Here is a 14,364-nt window from a genome sequence, read left to right on the forward strand (position 1 = left end):
CTTTCCTCATTAGCCCCTGACATTCAGAGTAGCATGGCCCAGCAGCAAAATGATTGTAAATAGACATACACACAAGCATGGGCATCACAGTCCTGTGGCAAGATCCAATTGCAGCATAGTCATCCAGATAATCTGGAATATCCTTGCATCCAATTTTAAAAGTATTATCTTCAAAATGAAATGTCCAAGCTCAAATTCTCAGAGGGACTATATCTGAGGACTTTCAGCAGATGCCAGTTTGAGAAACATTGGTTCACATCCTGCCTAGAAACCTAAAGTATTTGAAGCAGCCTCTAAAACTAAACACAATATAAAAAGTAGGTAAGACCAGGGCCCTAGATGGAATGTAAGCGAGATGAAGAGCCAGAATTGCCACTGAGTGACCTGGCAGCAAGAGCAAAAGGTAAAACACAACCTGTGAGCTGGGTCTTACATCTAGAAAGGAAATAGACACGTTCTCGGAAGATACAAACTCCTTGAGGAGAATTGCCGCTTGAATCCTTTCTGGGTGAGAGTTTGGGGATCCGATACACAAAGAAAGACTTAAGATAATTTCTTTTAAAATAACTCTTGGGACCTCATAAAAGCTGAGAGGATGTCAGTAACTTTATACCACTGGGTACGCTATTGGTGTTTTAATGTTGCTTCACATTGGGGAGGACCTTGGGGTTTTTAGAGTACCCTTATTCAATTATTTGAGTCTCAGGATAACAAAGGTGGTGTTATCTTCAGGGAGGGAAGGGCTTGAGAGGGACTCACACACTCACATGGGCAATTTGGGTCCATCCCATTCTGTCAGTGGGTCTCAGCGGTGCTTATCTGGCTTCATTTCCTTCAAAGGAAATTGAATCTGCTCAAGCGGTTGGATCTTGACCCGGTCTGTAATGTAAGCAATGGTGTCATCACTCAGCACTGCCAAAGTCACCCTGCAGAATGAATGGCCTCCTGCCTGACTTCCTGAAATGACTTAGCTACTGGTAGCTATCTAAGATGACTAAATTAATAGACCTACTTGGGCGGGGGGTTTGCTTATGTGGCCCCTCTGAGCCCTGGGGGGCACCAGTGCTGTGCTATTAGGATCAAGCTTATTTTGTCAAGCTGGTGAAATGACTAGTCCACAGATTCCGTTGCTTCTTTTCTCTTCATTCCAGTCTTCGTTATTGAAGTGACTTTCTCACTGTGGAAAATACGAAGATACACAAATGGTTGGAAGGAGGGAAGGAAGAAAAGAGGGAGGGAGGGAAAGGTCATGTACAATCTGCACATTTTCTTTCAAATCTTTAAAATGCACTTTCTTAATGTATTGATAATTGGTATCCTACAATATAAGATATATGATTTTATATCCTATTTTGCTTAATATAATGTTGTAAACTTTTACTTAAAACTATTTGAAAATAATATTTTTAATATTCTGTTGTCAGAAAGGTTGTTTCCATTTTTCACTGATGTTAAGTATGATTTAGCATACTGTCTGCATTTTGTATATTTATTTTCCTCCTTAAAGGAGGAATCTCATTAAAGGAGATTTCTGGATGAACAATTTTGTGGCCCCATGTATGAACATTTTAAAGACTCTTTCTTTGTTACATGGACACATGCCTTTCCAGAAAAGTTGTACCAGTTTCAAATGAGTCTGTCCTACCTCATCTTCAAACAGCACCGAGTCTACTATAAAACATTTCCTAATTTGGCAAGGTAGAATAGCATTATGTTACTTTTATTTGCATTCCCGTGATGACTGGTGTTAATGAATGGTATTTTATTTTGGGTGATGGGAAGATAATTTGTATTTCTTCCTTTGTAGTTATCTACTTACTGGGCTTCATGTATTTTTAAAGAAATTTCTATGACTGCTTTATATATTAAAGAGATTGGTTTGTTGTCATATTTTTTCAAATTTTTAACTGGTTTATGATTAGCCTTTGGAATTTTTTGTAACAGCTTTATTGAGATATAACTTACAATTCACATAACTTAAAATTTACCCACATTTCAATATTTTTGTGTACTCACAGATTTGCAGCGCTATCAACATAATTAGTTCTAGAATATTTTCATCTCCTAAAGAAACCATATACCCTTTAGTTATCACCCCCAAACCTACTCCACTTCCAAATACCTCAGTTCTAGGTAACTACTAATTTCTTTTTTGTCTGTGCAGATTTGCCCATTTTGGACATTACCGATATTTGGAATCATATAATATTTGGTCTTTTGTAACCAGTATCTCACTATAATGTTTTCTCATCTATAATGTTTATCTCATCTATAATGTTTTCAATGTTTATCTATGTTATAGCATGTATCAGTATTTTATTCCTTTTCATGACTTAATAATATACTACATTTTGTTTATCTGCTTATCAATTGATGGGCTTTTGGGTTATTTCTATCTTTTGGCTATTACAATTAATGCTTTTATAAACATTACAGACATTTTGTATTTTAGAATTTGTTTATAAGATTTTAATTCATGTCATCAGTTCTATTACTTGTTTGGATTGCATTTATTCAGTTGTTTAAGAAACAAATCTGTGATTAACTAGTGTTAACCAGTGATAAAATTTTCACTTTTTTAATTTTCACAATGCATTTTATATTATTTTTTATTTTGATCTACAATCCATTTAAATTTTATTTTGGAGTGTATGAGAATGAACAAGAATTGTAATTCTAGCCCCTTCTCTTTCCTCCATCCCTACCCCAAATAAATTTCCAGCACCTTCTGCTGAATCATAGTTGTCCTTCTCACCAACCATTTTCTTTATTCTGTACTGATCTTTTAAAGCTTCCTTATTCACATATTAAGTTTTTATAAACACATAACTTAATTTTTTTAGCTATCATATTTGATTGCTCTGATTTGTTAGTATTTCATAAATTTAGTACAACATAAGACTACTTTTTATTATTTTTATTACTATTAATATTATTTAAACCTTAGTGGGAGACATACCTATTCAAATGAAATGTTTCTAGATAGGAAAATTAAATATAATAGAAGAAGTACATTGGTTGAAATGCAATTTTAAATTCACTGCAAGGAGGTCACATATGTAGCTTATACTGTCCATTGTATTTGAAACTGAGTTTTTTTGATAGTCAGATTTTCTACTTATTTTGAGACAATTGGTAATTTTATTTTTCTATAAAAATTATATTGAAAGTTTTCAGATTTCTTAGCATTAAGCTTTCACCTCAGTCTGTTTCTAAAAATTTTTCTCCATATTTGTTACTATTATTATCCCATTCTCATTTGGCTTAGCTATATTTTCTGTATTCTTTTTGTTTTTATTTTTTAAAAGATTTATTTATTTATACAAGTACTGGGGTATAGGCCAGAAGCACGGGAGAGTGAGAGAATTCACCAGAGACAGAGCGGGGAGCAGAACAGGCAGACCCAGCGGGGAGCAGTGAGTGAGGCAGGAGAGGTCTGCTGCGCCATGTGGGTTGCTCCCTGGCTGGCCGGGAGTCGGAACCTGCGCTGCAGAGGCTGCAGACAGCTTCACAGCACAGAGCTCAACCCGCTGTGCCACCAGGGAGGCCCTGTATTCTTTTTTTTTTTTTTTTTTAAGATTTATTCATTTATATAAGAACTGGGGTATAGGCTCTAAGAGCCTTAGAGCTCTGGTCATTTCCAACAGCATCATGTGGTTCTGTGCCACACCCCACACCCCTCCGCACCCCACCCCATTCCCCTTGGTACCCCAGTTCTGCTCTGAAACTGGGCGTGCTCTAAGCTTTCCACAGTAAGGGTGTGGCAGTGATACCGATCTGGAACCTGATTACACTGAATATCTAAGGTTTACTGAAATTGACTGCTTTTCCCTGTTGCTCCAGAGGGGGGTGACATTGACTGACCATATGGCTGAGGAATAGTGACCTCCTGGACAACACAGGTTTAACTTGCTTTTCAAAGGCTGACCTTTAAGTGGGCATCATGTTCTTGACCCCACTCTTGAGGATAAGGGGCCCGCTTTCTTCTCAGCCACCAAAGCCAGTCCTGTATGCCTGGAAGTGATGCTTCTGGAAGCCTGTTGGTTGCGAGTAGACCTGCCATCCTCTGGCAGCAGCCTACCTCAGACTTCATGACCTTCCTCTCCACCATCATCCTCTGACTGTAACCCTCCTCTGTGGCCCATTTAGTGGTTGGATTTCCCTCATGAGGTTCTCTTTCATGATATCCTGAGTCACTCCATTTAGCTTGTATGTGTTTGCCATTGGGGCTATTTCCTATTTGGTAATGTTTGGGGCTTCCGTGGGGTGATGTTTGGGGCTTTCATCCCCACCAGTTCTTCTTCCTTCTGTTCCCATTCAGTGGTGTCATCTGTTCCGTAGATTCTGGCTGTGACTCAGTCACTGATACTGAGACTGAGGACGAGAAGGTCCTTCCCTACTCCAAGCAGCAGAGCCTGTCAACAGAGACCTCACCTGGGAACCTGATGGTGGTGCAGCCGGACCGCATCCGCTGTGGGGTAGGTGCCCCTGGGGCATGGGTGTTGTGGAGGGTGCATTTGTTGTGGTAAAGGGGCAGGGTTCTGCCCTTGCACTTCAGTGTAATTCTAGCCTACCTTTGAAGTTTCCCGTACGTTTGCCAACCCGGGAGCCCTAGTTCCTGGGCCTTGGGCATGCCTTACTCTAAGTCAAAGGGAAATGAGCTCAAAGTGTTCATCAGGCTAAGAATTTTAGTCCAGAGATCAAAAATATAGTATGTGTGGGAGAACTGAAAGGGCATTACTGACACTTATGCCAAGCCTGGAGTTAGAGACCTGGGTCTGTTTCTGCCAGCCTAGTGCTGGTAGGAAGGAGCTGCAGAGCATTTTGAGAGCTTGCTTCTCTGTTGACTGACCACTGGCATGGCCCGAATGAGTGACTGGAAGCTTGATGGCTGAAAATTGCTAGCCAGCATTGCTGGCTAAAGGGTTAAGATAAATGCATTAGGCAGCTAGCATTTTCAGGTTTGGGACCTATATTAACAGGTGACTTGTACGTGTTGGCCAATCCACGGGCTTGTATCATTTCATCCTGACATAGTATTGAAGACTGTCATTATTTTCCTTTCCTGAGGAAAAATATGTGATATTTATAACAGTTCAAAGCAGAAAAATCCTTCCCTGTGGGTACAAGCCCTTTGCTAAATTTTCCACAAAGGACTCCTTGACATAGCAGTGGGGAGCACTTTGGCAATGGGAAATTCTAGCTCCCTTGCACTGGGAGTGGTTTTCTGTGACGCCCAAGGCAATGAGGCATAGAACAAGGGCCTCCTACAAGTGAGTTGCTACACTCATAGACATGTTTGGTTTGGACAGCCCAGTGTTTTAAATTTAGGCATGAAAATCGGTGTTTCCATCTTCCACTGAATCAGTATCTGACAATACTAGACCTGAAATGAGTTGCAGCCTTTTAGACAGGATGTGTATCCCATAGTTCCCTCCACTCGCTTTTCTTTATTCTCAGCATACTTCATGCCTTGTGTTACTGGCCAGGCCCTTGTGGGTATTTCAGTTTTCAGTATCCCCATATTCCTTCTTACATCCCCCTGTCCCTCTGTCCTAGGATCACACTGATGGGTGCCTGTGGGTGAGGGGCCTGGGAGTAAAGAATTGTGCCCTCCTCATGCCTCCCTGAAGCTCCAGACTTTGTTCCTTCCCTCCCTGGCTCCCCTCTAACCCAGGATTCTCCTTGTTGTACACTTTGGGTTTCTGGGTTCTGGGATGGCTGGGCTGGGTTTGGATCTTGAATGTCAATAGAGGAGACACGTTCTCTCTCTCTGGCTTCCTATACTCCATGGGAGAAAGGGGAGATAGAGCAAGGCAGGGCCTGCAGTGGGAATTAGATCAGCCATGGATATATTCGCATGTAGACTTAGCAGCCCCCAGGAGCCAGGGCCATGCCCCCTCTCACCTGGTGTGAAGTTGTGACAATTGTATTGAAGGGCTACTATGAAGATTTTAGTAGAATCTGAGGTTGAACATAGGTATTAGTGAGGACCAGAAATCTCTCCTTTCCCCTGTTTTTTTGGAGGATCAATTCTTTCCAGTTCAAGGTCTTGAGAGGACCATATCCCAGTTTAACCAGCAAAATGAAACAAGAAAATTCCATCTGGTGTCTCAGCAAGAGATCCCAAAGCAAGATATTCAGATTAACCAGTGTCTTGGGAAAATCAATCCTCCAGGAAGTTATTTTTGTGCAATCAAGAGCAGCATAAGGAGCAAAACCCAAGAGGACTTCTCTAGACTGGTGCTATCTAATGTAAGGTGCAGGGGAGTCACATGCGGGCCTTGCAGTGCACATTTTGGTTCAGCAGCTCCAGGAAGGACTTGAGATTCTAACAAGTGTGCAGGGAATTCTGATGCCACAGCCCCTTGGCCTCACCTTGAGTAGAAAGGCTAGTCTAGAACAGTATTTCTCAAACTATCTATCGTGAGAGACCCTTTTGTGTTTTAAGGTCCTAATTCATTTTTTCCTTGTAGTGTTATGAGATATAATTGACGCACCTCACTGTCAAATGTGTACATTTAAGTTGTACAGCAGAATGACTTGATATATTGCACAGCAGTTACCACAGTAAGTTTAGTTAATATCCATCACCTCACAGAGGTCAAAAAAAGAAAGAAAAGCATAAGAGAAGAAAGACATTTTTTCCTTGTAATGAGAACTTTTAGGGTCTGCTCTTTCAGTAACTTTCCCACAGCTTGTGGACCAATCATAAACTACAATAAAACAAAATGCTATGAAAATGAAATCAAAAGACATAAAATACAAACCTTGGGTTTTAAAATTGTTATTAGGTTCAACAGATTGAAAATTGTGCCATCAAATTGCTAGAAAGGTTTATAACTATTCACTCTTAGGGTTTGTAATTTGTCTCATTGGAACCTGTGGCAAACATTCCCTGGCCGGCACTGGACCCCAACCCCCAGCTCCACTGGGAATAGCTTATCAATGTAGAGCTGGGGTCAAGGGAGTGGGAAGACCCAGTTCCCTAACAGAGGGAGAGGGGACGATGACCGATCTCCCATTCCAGGCAGAAACCACTGTCTACGTCATAGTTAGATGTCAGCTGGATGAGAGGGTGATGACGGAAGCGGAATTTTCTCCTGAGGATTCTCCCTCGATAAGAGTGGAAGCCAAGTTGGAGAATGAGTACACTGTTTCTGTGAAGGCTCCCAGTAAGTAGTCACAACTTTATTTTATTTTTTAAATATTTATTTTATTTATACAAGAGCTGGGGTACAGCCAAGATGCGCAGGAGGGTGAGAGGATTCACCAGAGACAGAACGGGAAACAGAACAGGCAGACTGACAAAATACACTGCTGAAGGGAGCAGCAGGCGAGACAGGAGAAGTCTGCTGCACCATGTGGGTATCCCTGTGGCTGGCCGGGATTGAACCAGCGCTGCAGAGGCTGTGGACAGCTTCACAGCGCTGCGTTCAACCACCTGCACCACCAGAGAGGCCCAGTAGCCACACCTTTAGAAAGTACCATTGTGTCTAGGAAAAGACTGACTTTTGCTTCTCTTACTTGTCCTGAATTACTTAACAAGATTTGGATTTGGTTATCATGTTCTATTTTAAAGGAAAAGGACATTGTAGAAATATACATATGTGGTGGAGAATGGATGGATTTATTTACATTTTTATTACAACAAAGTTAATATATTAAAATTTTTTGAAATTAAAGAAAAGTAGGAAAAAAGTCATCTGACACTTCGCCACTCAGTGTTTGACCTCTGGTCACAATTTATAAAGATAGTTGTTCCGATACTAACTATTGCTTTATATTCTGTTTTTTTCTTTATGTAATCTTATTATCCCATGCCATAACATGGCCTTTGTGACTTTATATTTTTATAACATATTTTTCTATTATAAAAGTAATGCTTGCTTAATTTAGAAAATTTAAAGACTACAGTAATAAAGGAAAGTAAATAGAAAATTATGCATACACTGACCCCAAAGGAAGTCTCTGGTTTCTGTATTTTTCCACATCTGTGTATAGTTTCATAGTGTCATGCAGCCCACTTTTGTTACTCAGAAATATACCGTGAATATTTCCCATGTTAAAAAATATTCATTTACAACTTGAAGTTTAAAGGTTGCAAGGTAATCCATTGTATAAATGTTCCATAATTTATAAAGCCCTGTGTCCCTTGTGCCAGGCCTAAGTCTTAAAACCATAATTTTAGGCTATGTGATATTTGGTTGAATAAAAATGTAGCCCAGTATTTAAAATTTTTTATTTCTTCATTATTGCATGTTTATGTGATTTCTGATTTCTTATATTGTCTGGTGTTATTTTAAGTTATGCCATTTTGAATATCTTTCCATATGTACAATTTTTTCTGTATTTAGGATTATTTGCTAAAGATGGAATCTCTAAAACAATGGATATTTTTCGGGGTGTTGGAAAATGGTGCTTAATTGCACTCTAAAATATTACTACTATCAAGTTTATTTGCTATATCAAGTTTATATATCACCACCAAGATTAGGTGCTATCATTTTAAATATTTTTGCTAATTTGATATATTTTTCAGAAGCAGTCCATTGTTTTAATTTGCATTTCTTTGATTACTAGTGATGTTGAGTGTTTTTCCATGTTCTCTACTTGTCACATTTCCTCTTTTGTGAATCGAATCTTTGTGGTTGGTATATTTTTAATTTTTTCTTTCCCCTTCAAAACCCCTTCCTGTGGTGTGGAAAAGAGCACTGGGGGGAGCCAAGTAGTGACACCAGCGGAGCGAGTAGTCCATTCTCTTTTTTTAAAAAAAATTATTTATACATACAAGAACTGGGGTACAGGCCAGAGGTGCAGGGTGTAAGGATTCACCAGAGACAGAGTGGGGAGCTGAACAGGCGGATCTACTGAAATACACTGCTGAGGGGAGCAGCAGGTGAGACAGGAGAGGTCTGCTGCGCCATGTGGGTAGCTCCCTGGCCGGCCGGGGATTGAACTCACACTGCAGAGGCTGTGGACAACTCCATAGTGCTGAGTCTTAACCCCTTGCACCACCAGGTAGGCCTGCGAGTAGTCAATTCTACTGACCCAATGATGGAAACATGGAGTTCCGCCTGCCAGAATCCTTCCTACCTCTGGGGACCCCAATATTCTGTATAAAGCACTTTAATCTCAACTCTTCTTCCTGTTTATTGTGGCACTAGGCCTACAGTAGTGAATAAAGTTGATGGAACTCATTCAAAAACTAAATTGCAACCCCGATGAGGATAATTCCTGACTCAGCAATCTGCCATATCCGGTCTATCATCTACTTCTACCCTTTCCAAGACTCCCCTAGCCCAGCCACCAATTCATTTCTTCACCTTTAGGATGGGACATATCTATCCAGGAACACTTTTCTCTGGACCCTTGTTCTTCTTGGGCACTCTTATAGTATCTTTTCTTCTGTTCAGACCTTTCATCTGGAACTGTTTCTCTGAAGATATATTCCGGGGACTTGGTGGTATGTGAAACTGTTATAAGCTATTATACTGACATGGAAGAAATTGGGAATTTGTTGTCCAATGCTGCGAATCCTGTGGAGTTCATGTGTCAGGTAAGGATGTTTCGAACAGAAACCTTGAGTTTTCTGGTCATATGGTTACTATTCATGATTCAATAGCCTTAAATCTGCTGGATGGGAGATGGCTGGATTTACTATCTGACTGTCTTAACTTTCACATTCAGGCCTTTAAAATTGTGCCCTACAACACAGAGACTCTTGATAAACTGCTAACCGAGTCCCTGAAGAACAACATTCCCTCAAGTGGGCTGCACCTCTTTGGAATCAACCAGTTGGAAGAAGAAGATATGATGACAAGTAAGTTAACCATTGAAGCTCAGGAAACCAACGGTGGGTTGATTTCAGCCTGTTGGTTTCAGCATCCAGTAAACCTGTGCTCATGCTCTCTGTTAGTTCCTACAGCTCATCCTCTGAGAAGGAGTCATTCTTCGTTGGGTAGCCAGAGATTCTTCAAAATTCAGCCTGAATACTTCATTCCCTTGCAAAAACTTTTTTGTGGTTCCCACTGGCCTTCTAGATAAAGCAAATAAACTTCTTGGCTTGTTTAGAAGCCCATCCCAGGTGCTCCTGTTGCATTTCTATCCTTACCTCTCTCCACTCTCACCCTTGGCTTCTGTGCTCTCCTGCATGGATGATATGAACATATTTCATCTGTTGACAATTCTGCCCTATTTCTTGCCATCTTGACACATGGGAATAGAGTTTCTTCCTTCTCGCCTGGTTGTCATCTACCTTGTTAACTTCTCTTCACCTCCCTGCAGCATTTTAGGTAGCACTTTCTCAGGAAGATCTTCTTGAGTCTCTGGTTGCATCCGGGTTCTGTGAATTCCTTAGGTAGGTGGGCTTCCCTAGCATGCGAGTGTGCTTGCCTAGCATTCCTCAGCGGTGTTTGTCTTCTTTGCTAGTCTGTCAGCTCAGCAAGGGTGGGACTGTACCTGGGTAGCTCACTGTAGACTCAAATTAAATATTTATTCGATAAGGGAAGAGCAGTCTCTTTGTATGTGTGGCGTGTGGAAACTGGGAGATGTACCCAAGAGCCTCTTGCATGGGAACAGTTTCTGGTGCTTGGGCAAGATGCCCATTGTGGCGCTTCTGTGGGCACTGCTCTTCCTTCACTCTGTGGGTCCATTGTCACCTGCCTGTGTTTCATTTTTCCACACCTGAGAGAACCATAAAGTCGAGGATATGCACCTTCAATCCTCTTCCTGGGGGCATCCTCTTATTGCCTCTCCTCATTTTCCTACTATGGAATATTCTTGCATCACTTCCAGCAGGTGCTAATATTCTCTACTCTTCAACTTGGAGGTAGAGGAGAGAATATTTCATAGCCTCACAATGTAGTACTTCATGGCTGCTATTTAAACCTTTAAGAAATCAGCACATTTTGAATTCATATTATTTCTCAGAATTCCTCCATCCTTTTGGAGAAAGAAGATAGGATATTAGTTATTAGATTTGCTAATTAATGAAAATATCATTTATTTTGTCATCGGAAGGCATGATATCTAGTGGTGTCCCAGAGGAAGCTGTCTGATGTTAGGTAATCAGCCAACACATAGTGATTAGTGCCTGTTGGAAGCTGTACTCGGCCTGGCAGCTTTCTTTCTGTGAACAGCAGTGCTTTGTGCCTTCATTTCTGTCACATGAAGTTTTCCTTGACAATTTTTCAGATCAGAGAGATGAAGAACTGCCTACCTTGTTGCATTTTGCTGCAAAGTATGGACTGAAGAACCTCACTGCCTTGTTACTCACCTGCCCTGGAGCCCTACAGGCATACAGTGTGGCCAACAAACACGGCCACTACCCCAACACCATCGCTGAGAAACATGGCTTCAAGGACCTGCGGCAGTTCATCGACGAATATGTGGTAAGGTCAAGGCAGGAGAGGCTCTGATTAGAAGTCAGTGTGGTGCTAGGGCTGCCTTTCACCAAAGACATGGTCAGATTTCATGCCACTCTTGAGGTGTGTCTTCATGTGCCATATACTGGCACATGAGGGATGAGCCTTGGAGTCTCATGGATCTGGGTTCAAACCCTGGACCAACATTTGTCAGCCATGTAACTTTGGGCAGATCACATATTCTTTCTCTCAGTTTCCTAATATGCAGAAGGAAGATAGTAATAGTTTCTGTCAGTGTAGTTATGAGGGTAAAAGGAATGTGTGTAATGCACTGAGGTCTACCCTCAACAAATTTGCAGTGAATTTTACAAAGACTTTAGCATGAGTCTACTGAAGGTTGACGCTGATCCCTCATCTCAATCATCTTTTTATTCACCAACAAAGCAATTTGGTGAGATGCTTCCAGTCACTTTGCCCACCATTAGTCCAGGTGAATTGTATCCTTCCTTAGCAGAGACCACAATAAGACTTTGTACCTGAGGTTTCAGGGAGGCCAGCAAAACCCCTTTCTACTGACTCTCTACCTGAGTCTGAGTTGTGTTAAGGTAGATATGCTCAGTGTAACTCCTCATCCTGTTTTGGATCCTTCTCTCCTCTTTGATGGTTGACCTCTCGGTCCCAGCCAAGGTAGAACTCCACACCCAACATTGGTCCCATTGTCTGGGAGACAGCTGCCTTCCTAATGTTTCCCCTTTCTTCTACCTTCGAGATTCACAGAGAGGATTCGAGAATAGCTCAGTCTCTTGTCAAAGCTGTGACCTCAAAATGAACAAGAAACACAATTCAATTTTTGCTTTCTACCTCCACATAGAACAGTGCCTGACACCTCCCCAGAAACTCAACTCTATGCTCTGACAGTCTATAAGACAGTGACTCACCGAGACATATAAAGGGGCTTCCCAAAATCTGAGGGTGATTAAGCGTTTTGAATGAATAGAATATTACAAGTCCCTGTTTGCAATATAATTAACATAAAAGTGCTCACAGTGGGGGCATGTTTACTCAGCTTTACTTTGCCAAAGTTACAGTGTATAAAGTGCTGTGTTTCATTTCCATGCCACTCATTTTTATTAAGGACAGACTGTGTTCATAGTAATGACTACTCTTTATTGAGTTAATTTTATTGGCTGATGCACTGTCTCATTTAATCCTCACCACAATCCTTTGAAGCTGACAATAGCATCATCCTTCTTTAAAAAATGACGGAAAGGGCTTCACAAGGCAAAGCCATGTGCCTTGGGTCACACCTAGTAAGGCTGGAGATAGGATTTGAACCTAGTTTGGAGCTAACGCTGAGGCTTGTTATCTTGTTCCAGGTAACAAGGGAGTTTAGAGATGCCCTTTCAGTTAGCACTAAAGTTAATCTGGTTCACATTTCTCGTAGCATCTTGGGTCTCCAATTATAATCATCTTCAACCGATGCATCCTCAGCATCGCTACCGAAAGGTTATCTCTCTGTGCTGTTCATGACCTCTAATAACTGCCCTGTTTTCTCTTTCCACCACATCAAAGCCAAATGCAGACCCTGGGTCTCCAACACCATGCAGCTGTCACCTGGTCCACTGCTTGGGTCTCCTTAGGAAACCAGCACAGAATGTCAATAGCAGATTAGCCCTCTTGGGGCAGTGATGACGAAAAGGAGGATTTCTGCGGGTTTATGCTGAAATAGGGTTGTGAAATACCGACGTTTCTTACCAGGAGAAGTTGTGCAGAACTTTCAGGGAACCCAACTCTCTGGCTTCACAACCCCCGGAGGCAGAATGACAGAGGCTTCAGGTCACTTTATCCAGGGCCGTCTCTCCTCGCAGGCACCATCCCTGGGGGCCACTTGGGAGAAGCACACAGCCAGATACTTTGCAAAGCTTGCTGGCACGCGCAGGGACTAGTGACTGGAGACCACAGGGGTTACTGCCTGCACACAGGAGTAGTGAGAGCACCTGAACTGCAGATCTAGTAGCTCATGTGAATTTCCATGTGGCCAGTCAGTAAGGTCTACACCTCATGTGTGTTTTGTTCCTCTTTGAGGAACTACCAGGGTATAGTCGAAAGGACACAAGCCAGGACTGCAGGCCCTGGAGCCAGGCAGTGGCTGTTTCTGAGCTTTGGTTTTCTCATCTGTGACCTAGAGAATATTACATTTTTCTTTAGCTATGGTGGGAAGGATGACACAACATGAGGTAGAGGCTGGTACTTTGCAGCATACCTGACACACAATCGATGCTCATGACAGAGTTTAAATTCATATCCTTTGCTCAGTGGACATTTAACATGTGTCTCCTGACATATGACCCTGTGCTAGGTGTTGGGCTAATAAGATACAAAGATTATCGTAAAACAAAACAGGACATGGAACCTGGCCTCAAAGAGCTTTCAGTCTGAGGGAAATGCAGACAGTGGCAAACCTGACTACCTGTCACCAGCCCACTCAGAGGGGCCTTATGACCCCAGAAAGCTCATGTCCCAGTGTGGGTCCATATTCTCTTCCAGGAAACTGTGGACATGCTGAAGAGTCACATTAAAGAGGAACTGATGCAAGGGGAGGAGACGGACGCGGTATATGAGTCCATGGCCCACCTTTCCACAGACCTGCTCATGAAATGCTCCCTCAACCCCGGCTGTGATGAGGAGCTGTACGAGTCCATGGCTGCCTTCGCCCCTGCTGCCACAGAAGACCTCTGTAAGTAGCGCGGTCCAGCTCTGCGTCCGCTGTTCTGACAAACAGGCTTCTTCCTTCTGGTGTGAGGGGAAGTCCCTGCCTCTCTCCCCTCCCCGAGAAAAAGATTCTGTTTTACACAAAGTTAAATCTGTCATCATATGCTGTGACTGGCAGACTCCTTCTACAAACTTCCTCTGCTGGACCTGCTGTGTGACTGGAATGTTCCAGCAAGTCCTGGAAGGTTCCAGCAAGTCCTGGAAGTCAGAGTTGATGAAGCCGTTG

At 42.1% G+C, this 14,364-nt stretch overlaps 1 protein-coding gene across 1 annotated transcript in view; it reads left to right on the plus strand.

Moving 5' to 3' along the window:
* PIK3AP1 (phosphoinositide-3-kinase adaptor protein 1) overlaps positions 1–14,364 on the plus strand; it is a gene marked incomplete at both ends in the record, with an annotated part of 100,192 nt that overhangs the window by 51,044 nt on the left and 34,784 nt on the right. Inside the window, 6 exon segments of the mRNA XM_084245420.1 lie at positions 4,342–4,478; positions 7,031–7,175; positions 9,417–9,559; positions 9,691–9,823; positions 11,197–11,393; positions 13,914–14,103. Of these exon segments, the coding sequence (XP_084101546.1) occupies positions 4,342–4,478; positions 7,031–7,175; positions 9,417–9,559; positions 9,691–9,823; positions 11,197–11,393; positions 13,914–14,103 (945 nt within the window).

Source organism: Talpa europaea (assembly GCF_964194135.1).
Source record: "Talpa europaea genome assembly, chromosome: 10".
Classification (NCBI taxonomy): Eukaryota; Metazoa; Chordata; class Mammalia; order Eulipotyphla; family Talpidae; genus Talpa; species Talpa europaea.